Genomic DNA, 15145 nt, shown 5'->3' with positions numbered 1-15145 from the left:
ACGTATATACACATCTATATACAAGAAAAGTGGGACAAAGGTGCGAGAAAAAGAAAGGAGAGAGAGAGAGAGAGAGAGAGAGAGAGAGAGAGAGAGAGAGAGAGAGAGAAAAGATAGATAGATTGATAGATATATTAGGTAGGTAGATAGATTGAGAGATAAATAAACAGAGAAATAGAGAGAAAGATGGGGAGATAGCGAAAAAGGAAGGTTCTTATTCGTGGACGCTTTATGTACACAGTTTTCTTACGACTACGTCAGTTTTTTTTCAGGACACCAACCAGCGACTGAGAGGCTGGTCGAGTGCTCGGCCAGGCCAGCGACGTTGCTGATCTGACACGTGTAGTTGCCGCTGTGACTAGCGCTGACGCTATTTATCGTCAGGATGCTGGAAAACGGCGGATAGTCGCTTATCTGTATGCCGTTGCTGGTCTCGACGGTAGCAGCGGCGGCGGCGACGGCAGCGGCGGCGGCGGCGGTCTGGACCGACGACACCGATGTACCACCGTCGCTCGATCTGACCTGAATTGGTTTCTCGTCCATCAACCACGTGATGTTGAACGGCTGGTCACCCTGGCTCGTCGTACACATAAGCTGTGTCCGCTGCCCCTCCATCACACCGTCTCCGAAAAAAAATGGCGAGATCCGCGGCGGAACTATAAACGTTACGTTGTGACATGATAATGGAGAGTATGCACCTCTGGTCTTGCGCTGGCGTTTTACCGCGCCTTATAGGTGCGCGTCGACGATTTTGCATCTTTCGGACCGCGTCTTGGGCGATTTGCAAAAAAGATCGTCGGGGATATATCACGCATATAATGCATGCAACGTTACCATATAATAAGTGTAAGTCATCCTCCCTTATTTTTGGTTGGCTAAATAATATTTTACCTGTTAACGCGTCGCAGCACAATTCGATTAGATGAGATTTCGTCGTTGAAATAACGGGGGCAAAATCATGTGGCTTATGTGCAGTATATACCTTACGCATCGTCGCGTTGGTTTATTCTTCCAGTTCGATAACACGATGACCCGCAAGGACGCGCGTAGGAGTAATCCCCGACAGTAACATCGCGGAAACTCGATAAACTCGCCCTCCATTTATTCCGATCCCATTCCGCCGCGTGATTTCCTCCCCCCCGGCACGGGAAGGACAGGTGCAACGCGACGGTTCCTCGCACCGCATGCGTGGGGCAGGTCCGCGGAAAATTGTGGCATGGCCATAAATATCGGGGTGGCGTTACGTACGTACGTAACGCGCCCGCCGAGAGTATAACGCGGGCGTACCGATGTAGCTTGGGAAATGAACATTTACGAGCGAGCATAACTGTTAATGTCGGCCGATGTGTCTTTATGAGGAGACTGCGAAGTTAGAAATAAGCCCGCACCTCCTTTCTCATACAATCCCCCGCCGAGCGGGGGGAGGGAGGAGGGGGAGGAACACATTAATAAATTTGTTTCGCGCGAATGTCGCGGTGCGTGGAAACTTGGCGACCGAGAGGCACCTGCCGCTTCTCCATTTTCGAAAACAGAAGCTTTTCCCACGCGAGTGCACGTTGCGAGTTGCCTCGAACCGCGATATCCTGGCCTGGCGAGATGCGCCATAACGACCGCTCATCCGGCATGAGACTTGCACCTGCACACGTTTTCTCCTTCGAAGATGTTACTCTTCTTTCTCGCTTACGTATCGCAGACTTACTTACCGAGAGCCCTACCAATAGACGAAATTTCAAATATGGAATAAGATACAAGGACCACGACAGATCTCTGGGTATACCGTGAAATGATACAATTCGTTCGTGATTCGATTTCAGGAAAAGCACATTTCTCTTTTTTTTTTTCTCTTCCCACGGAAACTCATGCATGCAGAAGAATTACATATGTCAAAAATGTCTCAGAGATCTCTCGCGTCGAATGCCCCTTGGATACAAATATCACTACAGTCTCCATAATAATATCAATATAGTGATGGTGAAAACGACGTTACACAAAGTATATATATGATATACCTCGAGCTTATAAACACATTATCATAAAACTCTTTGCTACATTAATAAAATGATGACTTCGTCATTAAGACGCTCAAAACGTGATACCATACAACACAATAATGAGTAACAGAGTGTATAATGAGTCATTCGTAAAAAAAGGAACGAAACGCATAATAAAATACGTTTCCTACGGGATATCGCAGAAATGTCGTTAACAGCGATTTCCGTGTGTGTATGCGTGTGAAATACTAGCAGAAATGGACAAATGTAATATATTCAGTCAAAACATTACTCGTGTCTCTTGAATACCAATGCTGGACGATGCATACACCTGTGCGAATAGGAAAACCAGTACGAGAACTTTTATATACGGTCTCGCTGTGACATCGAGAGATTTCGACTTCGTTGAAGAAAAATCTCACTTCTCATATCCACTTTTGCGTGCAAGAGAGAGATTCCTCCACATTCTCTTACAACCTCTCGATGTCACAGTCGGTGTCTAATTGTAAGTAGATACCATAATAAATAGGAATATACAAGCAACCAAACGTCAAAAATGCCCAAGTTTTCAAATGTGTTTACGTCATTCTCATTCGTTTTCCCGTTGAAATTTAATACTGGAATTAAGGTGATTATCCCTGATCGGTATTCACACTAAAACTTTTTTAACTATTCGCGAGTCCAATGTACCTTCAATTAATATATTTTTGCTGAAAGTTAATTAAATAATTTTTTAAAAGCCTAAATCCAAAAAATAAAATAATAATATAAAATTACTTATGTGAGATTATGAAAAACGTTTGTTAGAGACAATATTTTACAACATAATTGAAAATAGTTCATTGGATTCGAAATGCCGATTAGGATTAATTATTTATTTTGAGTGTTGAAAGCATTGACGTAATGCTTAAAATAAGCAATTTCCAGTATTAAATTGGCTAGTATTTTTTTTTAATATAAAAAATGCGTTTCTTTATTTATCTAAAATATATTTCCGAAGCTTTTACTGTTATCGTCGTTACATGATTTCTAATAAAAAATTCATAGCGCTCGAAAAACGAATGTGAGTTGAACAAGTACTTCGGGCCGCTCGTATAACGCTAATATACGTGAGGGGAAGGGGAGCCAAAGACATTGCCAAGATTGTACATACAGTACGTATAATACACATAGGTATCGATAGTGGTTGCAGGAAAACTCGATCAAAGCGTGCAGATGGGCGTGCAAAGAGAACCGCGTGCAGGACGAGAAAGAATGAAAGAAAGAGAGAACGATTCAAAATCGAAAGTAATCTGAGAAAAAGCTGGCAACACGCCGAATCGGATATTATGGTTCTTTCGCGCCAATGCTTTATTCTCTTCTTTTTTCCTCTTCGAACCATCGTCGAAAATACCGATTCGGCGAGTTGAATACGCGTGCAGTTTGGATTTGCGTGTAGCAGAAACGGTCACGTCTCTCGAATGATCTTAAATCTTAATGATCGAAGATCATCGTGGACGAGCCGGAATGCAGTCGGCGCTCAAACAGTCGGCGAACAACGACGAGGCTTCTCTTCGCGACGATATAACGAATCACACGACGCGAAGATTCTCTTTCACGGAATTGCGCCCCGAAAACCAATAACGATTTACAGGCGACGTTACTCTTTTTGTTCTTGAGGTAAAACAAAATTGATTACGGTACGCATCGCACGAGGTCGGACACGCTGATTGATCGATCGTCGCGGCGCAGAGCCATCGGGGAGAGCACAAACGATGGCCGGCGGCACCGGTGTTTCCCTACGTGCCGATCAATCAGTTACTTTCCATCGTCGCTATACCAGCCAACGAACTGGAAAATTGCCAGTCCGGTCCTATCACGACCGACGCCTCAGCTCGCGAATCTCAATGATAATCCGCTCTCGTCGCCCGACGCGATCTTATTCCGTAAGACGTGGCGCGAATCCATCCGAGTCTTTCACGTCCCCCGACGTCGTCATTGGCATCCCGATGAGCGCCGACCGGGTGTTCCGTGTTCCGAAATACGATGCCGGTGAATTTGGCGTTGAGAGTTGCGGACGCGTCTCTCAATCGTGGAAGAGAAGAGGAGAGAAAGAAAGAAAGAAAAAAAAAGAAAGAGAGAGAGAGAGAGAGAGAGAAGAGAAGAAGACCAAAATGATCGCCGTAACCGCGCCAAGTACTAGAGAGAGAGAGAGAGAGAGAGAGAGAGAGAGAGAAGACCAAAATGATCGCCGTAACCGCGCCAAGTACCGATTCCGGAACACGGTCGGTCTATTACACCAACGGTGTGCGTTTACCGTTGACGTGAAGGAGTGCAGAATGAGCGACGGTTGCAGCGCCATTGGTCACGCGACAGGTGTACGTGCCATTGTGCGCGGGTGCGATCGTGCTAATGCTCAGGGCGCTGGTAAAAGCGTCATGTATTCCGATGGTAATGCTCTTTCTCTGGGACGAGGAGGACGCTTCGTCATGCCCGGGGCCGGAGGCGGTGGCAGGGCCCCTTAGCTTGGGGCCCCCGTTAATCATCGCGTCCATCCCAGGACCGGCCGGCGGCCGACCGCGGCTGCCCGACGGCGCATCCTGCGACGACGGCAACGTCCTGACCGTCTCTATCGGGACGTTATCTTTGAGCCACGTGAATGTCAGTGGTAGGTCGCCGGTCACGACTACGCACTGTACGCTAGTACGGTCCCCTACGTTTAAATCGCGAGCAAAACTGAAAGGCGTGATTTTAGGTGGCACTGAAAGAACAATACAGACAAGGTGGCATTCCATCAAAGCAGTTCAGATCACTAGAGAATCACGATGTTGTAGTCGGGAATATCATCGGGAATGAATTGATTTGATTGGTTATGGGGAGGATGGAAGGATAAATAAACGGTCGTAATCGTCGCTCCGCGCCGCTGCCAGATGCGCCTTCGAACGGAAAGCAATTTTTCAGAGCGGCACGATTCCAGCAGCAACGCGGCAGAGTTCGGGGAAAGAGGAGAGCAAGCAACTCTCCGCGTCCGATACGGCATACGTCAGAAACCAACAGCGGGATTCGATGCTGAGAGATGCGGCGAGATTAATCGATCCTTCCTTTCGCGGCTTCGACTTGCTCTTGACGGCGGAAATCAAGACTTGGCGCGCATCGCAACCAAGAAAGCGAGAGAACGCTCGTCGATATCGAATTCGAGATAATTGCAATCTTTATTTTTCGACTTCCCGTCGCATTTCTCTATCGCGAACGGATTTTTACATTCAGAAAAATGTTTTGTATGACATGTGAGACTTACAAAAACTGTCTTATTTTTTAAAGATTTTGTTCTAATCGATTTTAATTAAAAGAAAATTTTTAAAAAGTAAGGAAGTTTTCACACACACATATATCATACATTCTCCTAAGTGTTTCCGTTGAAACACAAACGAGTATTTCTCACGCGAATAACGCAAATTAAACAGACGTATCCGATATCGTGACGTGAGATGCTCTTAGGGCATTGCTTCGTTACGTACAGATCGACAGCGGGTTGAGAGAAAGAACGTGTGCAATTTTAATGAAAGGCAATCGCGTCGGTGATTTTCAACAGAATATTCAGTTTGCCGACGCAATCTCCGTGGTAAACTCCGCATTTAGAACGAAACAAACTTTGTATACACGCATTGAACAAACGTGTTTGAAAATTTTGGTAGATCGGAAACACGGAAACTCGAAGGAAACATTCAACCAGGAAATGTTACTTTACAAAAATAATACGTTACCGTTACTCGTTACTAAGTTCAAAAAGTAATACATTATCATTATTTAGAAAATAATGATTCGTTTTCTTTTTGTAATATTAAAGTAAGATATTAAATATTACAGTCATCTAAAAAAAATCTTCTAATTTTTTAGATTATATACTACTATGGATTTTCAATATTAACAATAACCATCAGAATGCAACTTAAGTACAGAATATTTTTTAATATTAACTTCCATTTAAATGGAATATTTCTATTGTATTTAATAAAAAAAATAATACAATCTATAGAATAGATATAAAGATAATAGGGAACTAAAGTAATTATAAAAATAACGACCGAATGTTCGTTTCTATTACAGATAGTACCAATTATTACTGGGGAAAAAAAAAAAAAAAAAAAAATAGTAACGGTAACGGCGTTACAAACAACGTGTTAACCCTGCATTCACATAGATAGCTGTTTACACGTTGTATCAATTTTATCGTTGGCAAAGCTGACAGATCCTGCACAATCACCATGGGGATTATTATTAAATATTTATTATTTAATTTTATACACTGTTTCACGTATCACGGGGTATTACGAATTCAATACCAAACTCCCGCCATATATAGTATCATGAAAAAAAGTCGCGCGTTATCCCCTGCTGTGTGCACACGTACGGGGGAGACATTACGATCGAAAGACGTTTTGCGGTAATACCCCGTGCAACATCTGCACGCAGTACGTCGCGTCGTCTGTCTTATGTACAATACGTTACGTACATACGTGGCAGCTGGATTTTTATGTACATAAGTACACGAGTACATAAAAATACTGTGGAGTAGAACAGAGCAGTTTAGGCGAGCGCGTGCAAAGGAGGAATGCTTGAGCGATGCAGTGAGGTGCTGTGCTCTGTGCATAGGTCATTTCCGGAAACGTCTTCAGCACGCGCGGCGTACGCCTAGCAACGCGTATTAAGCACACGTCGCGTTGCCGGAAATCGCGCGTTCACTTGTAAGCTGCCTCTACAATTTCGAAATATAGTTCGTAAATAAGGACGCGAAATAAAAATCTGCATCTATGGGTGCTTTCCATTTAGTGACACGAATCAACACATCATTTTATCTTTTTTCACATTCAGAAAGTAACAAAAATACGAAGATACTTTATCGATTTGTATCACTTTGTGCCATCAAAGTGGAAAACGCTCTATAGGTATACAAATGGTAATCAATTGGATTGAGTTGTGATGCTAACTTCTATGCTGTGACGACTGTGTTGACCAATGACAGTAAAAAATAGCGGAAATGAACTTTGCTTATTTATCAGCAGAAAACTACCCTTTTTTATACATTTTCATAATATGGAAAGTATCAGACACATTGTAGTAGGTTTCTCTAACCTGACTTAAATTAAAATGTCAACACTTTAAAATGTCAACGCTGTCGCAGTTCAAATTTATTGCGTATGATTGGTTAGCACCTACGTATATCTTGCGTGCGATAATACGTCATTCCGCGTCTACGTTTGCGAACTACATTTTACGATTTACGAATTATGTAGCGGCAGCTTTACAAAAGCACTACGGGCCACAGCTAAGAAAAATGACACTTGTTTTCCATTTTCGCGTAAAATTTCCTGTTTAATTTCATTTCAAACAAGTGCCGCATACGTAACATGATGATTTCAATCGTGCTTTAGCCTGTAATTTGAGTATTTTGTCGAAACATTTAATATATATTCAAAATTAAATATTAAACATTAAGCAAAAATATGGCTAATTGAAAATACATAGTTCAGTTTCAGCGCGATTTCCGGGACGTCATGTATACATCATTTTATGTATAACTGTGCGCAATACGCACATCACAATAAAAAAAATGTATATACATATATATTGTAAAGTTATTCTCATCAGAAAAAATCCCACACGATTTCAGGGAAGCCTCTAAATCCAGGGCGAGGCGGAGCTGAAAATAGTACAATGCCTCGCATTTCAACAGAAACCTGAACATTACGTATATGTATCCTCCTTTTTTCCTTTTTTTTTTTTTTTCTAAATTATACGACGTAATTGCCGAGCGATATAAAAATGAAATAGTCAATCAAAACCGAAAAAGATTAAATGCGTTACACTCTGTAATCGTCCAACGTGAAAAAAATTTGTCGAAATATATTCCTTTGGCAACGTAAAATTCTCTATCCTAATTTTCGCGCAACTCGCATTCGAGTGACGAGCGAGTGCATACGCGATCGATAGAATCGATAGGATCCTCGTGCGAAAAGCACCCATGTATTCCGAGGGACGATGTGCAATGCGATAAACCGAAGACTCGGGTCGATGTTGTCCCGTACTAATTAATCCTGCCCAACGTCAAACAACGCTCCATATAGAGTTAGGTTGATGAACCTAATAGAAACATTATGTAAAGATAAAATCGGCAACGCGCGTCAAACGTTGCATGCCGCGCACGTTATGTATAAACGGGCTGCAATTAATACAGTCGGATGGGGTACCAGCCAATGGATAGTTAATATGTTCGACAAAGGGAGAATGCATATTAACGTGCGCCTGTGATATCCATAATCGCGCTTCGATATCGCGGAGGCAAATTGCAAAAATGATAGATTTTGCTAGTGAAAATTTTTAATAAATCTTCACGTAAAACTTACCGCACTGAAAAAAGAGTCTGATAATAATTATCAAATAAGAGTAAAGTATTTCAATCAAATATAAGCAAAATTAATTTTACTTTTCTAATATTTAGTAATTATTACCAAACAGTTGATTATATTATTATATTATGCTTGGTAATATTTAATATTGTGTATAGAAAAGTAAATTATTTCTTCTTATATTAACAAACATTTAAATAAAATTATTTTATTTATCATTTGATAGCTATTATTACATTGTTAGATATCAAAGGAGCAATAGTAATCTAATCCTTTTTATAACATATACATATATATATATATATATTTTGTATATTTAATTCCCATATGTGTCAAAATATAAATCAATCTATTTCTGTGATTAATTTCAAAATAAACAACATTCATATTAATGTATGCACTTAATAAATAATAAACTAAATTTGAATCAAATTGAATATTCCTTCAGTAATATAAATTGTTTAACGTTATTTTTAATTAAATTAAGACATATTAAAAATAACTCAATTTGAGTATAATTTGATATTATATGAATTTAACAGTGTGTATAGATTCTTTTTTCAGTGTAGACTCTTGCCGTTAATCTTAATTTAAAACAAACTATGTACCTTTGCAGAAGAGATATTACACCTTTTACCTGTACGCCATTAGATAATGGAGTTATCGTACTGTAAAAATTGCGCCAATTAAATATAACAATATATCGTGTTAAAAGTATTGTCGTAAGAACTCATTATCTCGGTAGTAAGACCGCGAAATACCTTTCTCCCATTTCGAAGGGCAAAGAGACGATTTATCGTTTCATTTCGCGAGTGTTTCATGCTCGCGCGCGTAAAGCAATATCTTTATTTTCGAATGCTAATTTTACGAACACTTTAAATTCCGGTGCTCAATATCGCGGGGAATTATGCAGAACTGTTGGCTACGTTTACTTACCTAGAACACGTACTTCGACCGAGCGATGCGACGTGAAATTATGTTTGTTTCTGGCAGTGCATGTGTATGTGCCTTCATCGGCGCTGCGCTGCACAGTATCGATGAACAGCGTGCCGTTGGCGACTCTTTGTCTCATGTTGGTAGGCAGTTTTATGTCCCCTGATAACAACGTTTCGGCATCGATTAAAAGGGGTCCTCGCGTTCGAGAATATTTGAAATATCCAATAACGATACTTGGTTTCGCGAGACGCAAATATTTCGCATTTTCGTATCGATTCTTAGCCGCATAAATTAATTTGCAAACATAAAACACGCAACATAAATTCGATGAACTACCTTGTTAGATAGGATCAACCCAATCCTTTGAGTTAATTAACATTTTGTTATTTTTAACTTCCATGAGTGTCAAAATGTAAATTAATCCATTTCTGTGACCGAATTGCTTAGTTTCAAAATAAACGACATCCAACATACTGTACATATTAACATATGCAATTACAAGAGAATATCATCAATACTATTCCTCATCGATGGGCTTTGAATATATTGTAAAGCATAAAAAAAAATATTAAACTTATATTTTGTAATCTGCTTATCTCAAGGTTTGGGGACTGAAACAACCCTTAGGAAAGGAAGGATAAATTAAAAAATTTGATATCTTAAAAAATACGAATGAATTATTAAAAATATAAAATGCTGCAAAATTTTTATATAAAATACATTTTTTCATATACCTTATTATAGTTTCAAAGATATTTGCCAAAAAGCAAAAATATACAATATTATTTCCAAGAGTTGTTTTGATCTCTAAGTCTCGAAATAAGCAGATAAAAAATGGCTGTAATATTTTTTGATGATCTGCAACAGTGATGTACAACCTGGAGCCTACCTGCCGCAACTTTTGCAACTCATAGTTAAAAATTATATTTTCTATTTTATGTGAACACGAAATGAACATCATTCGGCGAGCAAGATTTTCTCTTTCTGAAAATAACCTTCTAAAATAACCCTTAAGAAGGTTATATTCATCATCACTGCTCTACAATATACCCAACAAAATTAGTGAGGAATAATTCCGGTGGTATTCTTGTTATTAAATGATAAATTAAATTTGAGTAAAATTTAATACATTTCTTAAGTTAAATAGTTTAACTTCGTTGTTTACTGAAATGAATATATCGAGTAGGAATATTGGTGATTTATAAAACTATAAATAAAGTACCTACTTTAAATTAGATAATATAATTGGACATGATACACTGTTAAAAATATCAAAAAAGTAATATTCTATCTGAAACTCTTGAGTTATAAAGTAACATTTTATTATATTAATTTCTGTAGTTAATTTTAAAATACATCATCCATTAACATCTATGTCAAATTAACGATATATTAGGTACAAGCAGTAGCGATCTATATGTGTAGATATAATCAAAAATAATTCAAATTAGATATAATCTCTAATATTATGAATTTAATAATGAACATTTAACAGTGTATAATTAATTGCATGGCACACTTGTTATAAAAGAAAACGATCAATCAATGTGGGAGATCAACGACAGACCTTAACGTACTATTCGCCGCAATGGAAATATTGAATAAACGTACGGCAAAAGCCCGTTATTCGGTCAGGGATTAACAGAAATGACGCACGATGCTTACCTTTCTCCCACACTATCGATTCGATAGGATAACCGGCTACAGGACACTTGATATATAGTTGCTTCCCCGCGACCGCTGAAACGGGCGACATCGGTCTGACGTATGGCAGTCCTGAGATTAGAAAGCAGTAAAGCTCGTTACGCTGCAGCCACGCGAAACAGCATAAAGTTATAAATTTCCAGCAGGAAATCTAGTTCTCTGTTCTCTCGATTCCAGGGAGATAGAGCCGCGTAAAAAAAAATAAAAAAAAAAAAAGATGAAACAGATTTTTAATATCGCCGAGCGAAAAAGGACAATTCTGACACCTTTGGATTTGATAAAACTGCAAGTTTAATTTTTAATGATACAGAAATGGAATATTTTTTTCTTCACGGTAAATAAGTAATCAAGTTTAACTGTACCAAAATCGTAATCATGGCTCTCTGCCAGGATTTGAATCACAGAAAAACGTATTTGCTGACTTTTGACTTTCGCATTGACTCACCGTAGATATTGAGTCTCGCTGAGTGTCTCGCTTCACCAGCGCGGCTGCTGGCGATGCACTCGTACTCGCCGCCGTCTTCGGGCTTTACAGTCGTGATATTAACGTGGGATATTACGTCCCCGTACACGGTCACGTATTGGCCAATCAGGAGCCTGTCGTTTTGTGGAAGCGGAAATCCATCTAGCAGCCAGGAAATTTGCGGCGTGGGATTACCCGCGGCGCTGCATTTCAGAGAAACCGATGGACCAGGTTGCATTGTCTGTTCGATAAACCTGTAGACCAGCTGCGGCGCGATCTCTGTTAACAGACGTTACGGGCAGAGATTACGTATACCCCAAAGTTTCCAAATGCCCCTTTGTACGCCCGCCTTTTCCCCGTGTCTAACGCGTCGCGTTATAGCGGCGTCCATATATTTCTACGCTCTTTTTTTGCTCCTCTCTTTCATACGTACCAAATCGATTGTCGAACGTGAAAGCGAACCATCACGAATTTAAGTTCGCGACCTGACGATATCTCTCGTCGACTCGTGAAAGCCATTTAAAAATAATCCAAATAAAAAACTGTGCCAATTGTCGTTGCAATATCCCGTCGATCCGCGGAGTTATCTACAAATCGTCTGAATAGAGACAGAAAACCCAATAGCGGGGTGATACCTTATCAATAATGTTGAAAACGAGAAAACAATATCATTAAATAATTAACTCGTAAAAAACAGTGACAATTATGACGGATAGTGGTCAACGTTCAAATCTCGTGGCGGAGCCGCATACTTATCTGTTTAATTATAATATTGCAGCAATATATTGCATATTTTCTACAAAATATTGAAATTATAATATTTCACAGTATTGTTGCGATATTTCCAATCAAGTACTAAAATTTCAATATTGCACAATATTGCTGTAATTTTTATAATATTAATTATACATACATATATATATGTGTGTGTGTATACATGCATGCATATATACCATATTTGTAGTTTTTATCGAACGCACCGAAATCTTTTCGAACTTACAAACGCAGCTAAATAATACTGAAATACTGTCAAAATTAAAATTTGATGATCGATAGGCATTTATTAGAGAGATTTTAATAAATATAATAGAAATTTGTAAATAAATTTATTTATTGCGAAAAATATTACCTCAGCTGGGAGTCAAACCCGAATCTCTTGCATTACGTGCAAGTGTCCTAAGCCTTTATAGACTATTTCGGTAGACATACTGGTATATATATATGGTGTATATATATATATATATATATATATAAAATTCACATTGAATTATTTAAGCAATAAAATCCAGCTTCGACCGTTATAGACCTTTAATTCTTATTTCTTATTGATTTTGTGTTCTCACATATACGGTCTAATAAGATTCTTATATTGTTTTTATGATATTGTGCATTATTCAAATACTGCTGCAATATTCTGTAGCTGCAAGGATTATTACGATTTCTATCGAGAAAACGCGCAAAAGGTGGGAAAAAGGAGCACCATTTATTTAACGCGGGTTAACTCGATAGTTAAAAGTTGAAAACTCGCCGGAGCAAATATCGGAGGCTCGGCAGTTCGCTCGTGTATAATTAAAAGACTACGTAGAGCCGCCATTAGTAAATTATCAATTAGGTTGACTGATTATTCTCCGCCATTCTGGCACTCTAGGCGAGAGGAAATTTTACGTTGCCACGTTCCTCAACAATAGTAAATTAATGTTTAAGATCGCGGCGTGCCTTAGCACGCGAAAATATGAAATACGTTATTGCGGCAAAAATCTCTCTCGTTGTATAAATGAAGACTGAATAAAAACTCGACAGCTTTAAAACACAAATTTACTTTCTGATTTATCTATAGGAGTCATAACAGCAGGGAAAAATATCACATTTGCACATCATTTCGATAAATGATTAAATAGTATTATCGTGTATCAGATATAATTTATCATGTATCAGGTATAATTTTGTGAATAACGTATCTCTGTTTTGCATAGTGTTTGCATGACGCAGTTCTTGTTGCGCTCTCTGTAATATCGTGTCCAAAATAATAAAATGTTTAAAAAAAAGATATTTTCCCGAGACATGTAATTATGAAGATTAATATGATTTGCTTTAATTAATATTAGTGGCGTCGGGCAGCCACACTTGTTTTCTCGAAATTTTAGAAAACATCAACGCAGTGATGTTTCCAAAAACGGTCAGACTCGCTGGTAACAAAAATTACATTGGAACGCAACGAGGTCATATTCCAGATTGAAGTTTACGCAAAATGTCAATGGGTGTTTCAGATAAACGGTATGATAAAGCGTGATTTACATAAGCGATACATTCATCCGAGGTTATGCGTTTTCTAAGGGCGACAAAGTAAATCTTTCTCTCTTTTTCTCTCCATAGCGAAACGGGAGAATGCCATAATCATAACAGACAAGATATCACGTTCGCGTAATTCCATCCAGGGGCAGGGACCGCCAGTAAAATTCGCAAATTCGCCGAGATGTTCCCGCGGACCGGCTTTCATACCCCGACGTATCTATGACGCATAATAAATAGACGTAGTTGGTCGCGCTGCTCCGCGAAATCGCGCGCGGCTAGCATGCAAAGCATCGGCAAAACCGCAGGAATCTCGTTAGCGTATGCAAATCCAGGGGTAGTAGTAGCAGGTACTAACTATCCTATCGTGCTGCGGGCGATCCAACCTAATGTACACTCTATACCCCTACAGCTTAGAAATCATGGAGACGGGAAGAATCCTAATGACAAGGTAATAGGCACCCGGCTCCGAACTTGGACGACGTAAATTACTAATTTTCTATCCACCGTCGCAACTGGAACGACGGGCTTCATTACTATGGGTATGAATAGCGATTACATGACATTTTGTTGACGTAACGTAGAAGTTGGTGCGCAACTATTCCTCGTCACGTAATTTCGATGATAAAATATTTTTCCGTCGTAGTACAAAAAGTCTCGCTGCGATGTTGTGCCGCATAATTTTTTTTCAATTATTTATAAATCTGGATATTAATGTATACAAAAAATTAATTCGGTGTTTTTTAATGTAAAAGAAAAATGTAACATTTATGATACCGGAAAATACAGAAAAATTGATGAAAAACGATGTAACACCATACCATAGAAAATTTGCGAGTTATCGTAGTGTTTTCATCCATTACTAACGCTAACTGCTGTTTACTTCATCAAGGCGAAGAGCACACTAAGTATCACTTTTCCTCCATGAAGTGAACGGCAAGGTTCACGAAACGTTAGCATTAACAATGGATGAAAAATATGAAAACACGGAGATAACCCACAAACCGTCTGGTGTCTTTGAAGATAATATCCGTGGAAGCCTCAAAAGCGTTGATATAACACCGGCCAAAGTACATACAGCATACGAGATATTACCAGTGCTTGTTTCTAGCAAAAGCCACAATATAACACAGTATACCGCAGTGAACATTCCATCTTTGTTTAACATTGACAAACAACAAGGTTGATGATTCACTGTATTACACTATGTTGTTACTAAGCATCTTATGTTTTCCACTGAATCAAATCTAAGTAAATTATAGCACATACATTTACGCTCATTTCTAAATGCATTTTATATAATATATCAATGTATACACAAAACATTTTTAATAAATAATGTTTTAAATCAATCTCTGTTGAACTCAGAGAACCAA

The 15145-nt window shown here is 38.9% G+C and overlaps 1 protein-coding gene across 1 annotated transcript in view; it reads right to left on the bottom strand.

The window, feature by feature from the left end:
• The window catches only part of LOC108775835 (Down syndrome cell adhesion molecule-like protein Dscam2), a 67197-nt gene that overhangs the window by 26804 nt on the left and 25248 nt on the right, over nt 1-15145 (bottom strand). The window contains exons 8-11 of the mRNA XM_018542281.1: nt 11463-11759; nt 10979-11089; nt 9314-9472; nt 282-656 (exon numbers count right to left, since the gene is read on the bottom strand). Coding sequence (XP_018397783.1) covers nt 282-656; nt 9314-9472; nt 10979-11089; nt 11463-11759 — 942 coding nt within the window. The remainder of the gene's footprint in view (nt 1-281; nt 657-9313; nt 9473-10978; nt 11090-11462; nt 11760-15145) is intronic.

Source organism: Cyphomyrmex costatus, unplaced genomic scaffold (assembly GCF_001594065.2).
Source record: "Cyphomyrmex costatus isolate MS0001 unplaced genomic scaffold, Ccosl1.0 scaffold33, whole genome shotgun sequence".
NCBI classification, from domain to species: Eukaryota; Metazoa; Arthropoda; class Insecta; order Hymenoptera; family Formicidae; genus Cyphomyrmex; species Cyphomyrmex costatus.
The sequence above is the reverse complement of the archived record's forward strand: the minus strand, read 5'-3'. Positions and strand labels throughout refer to the sequence as shown.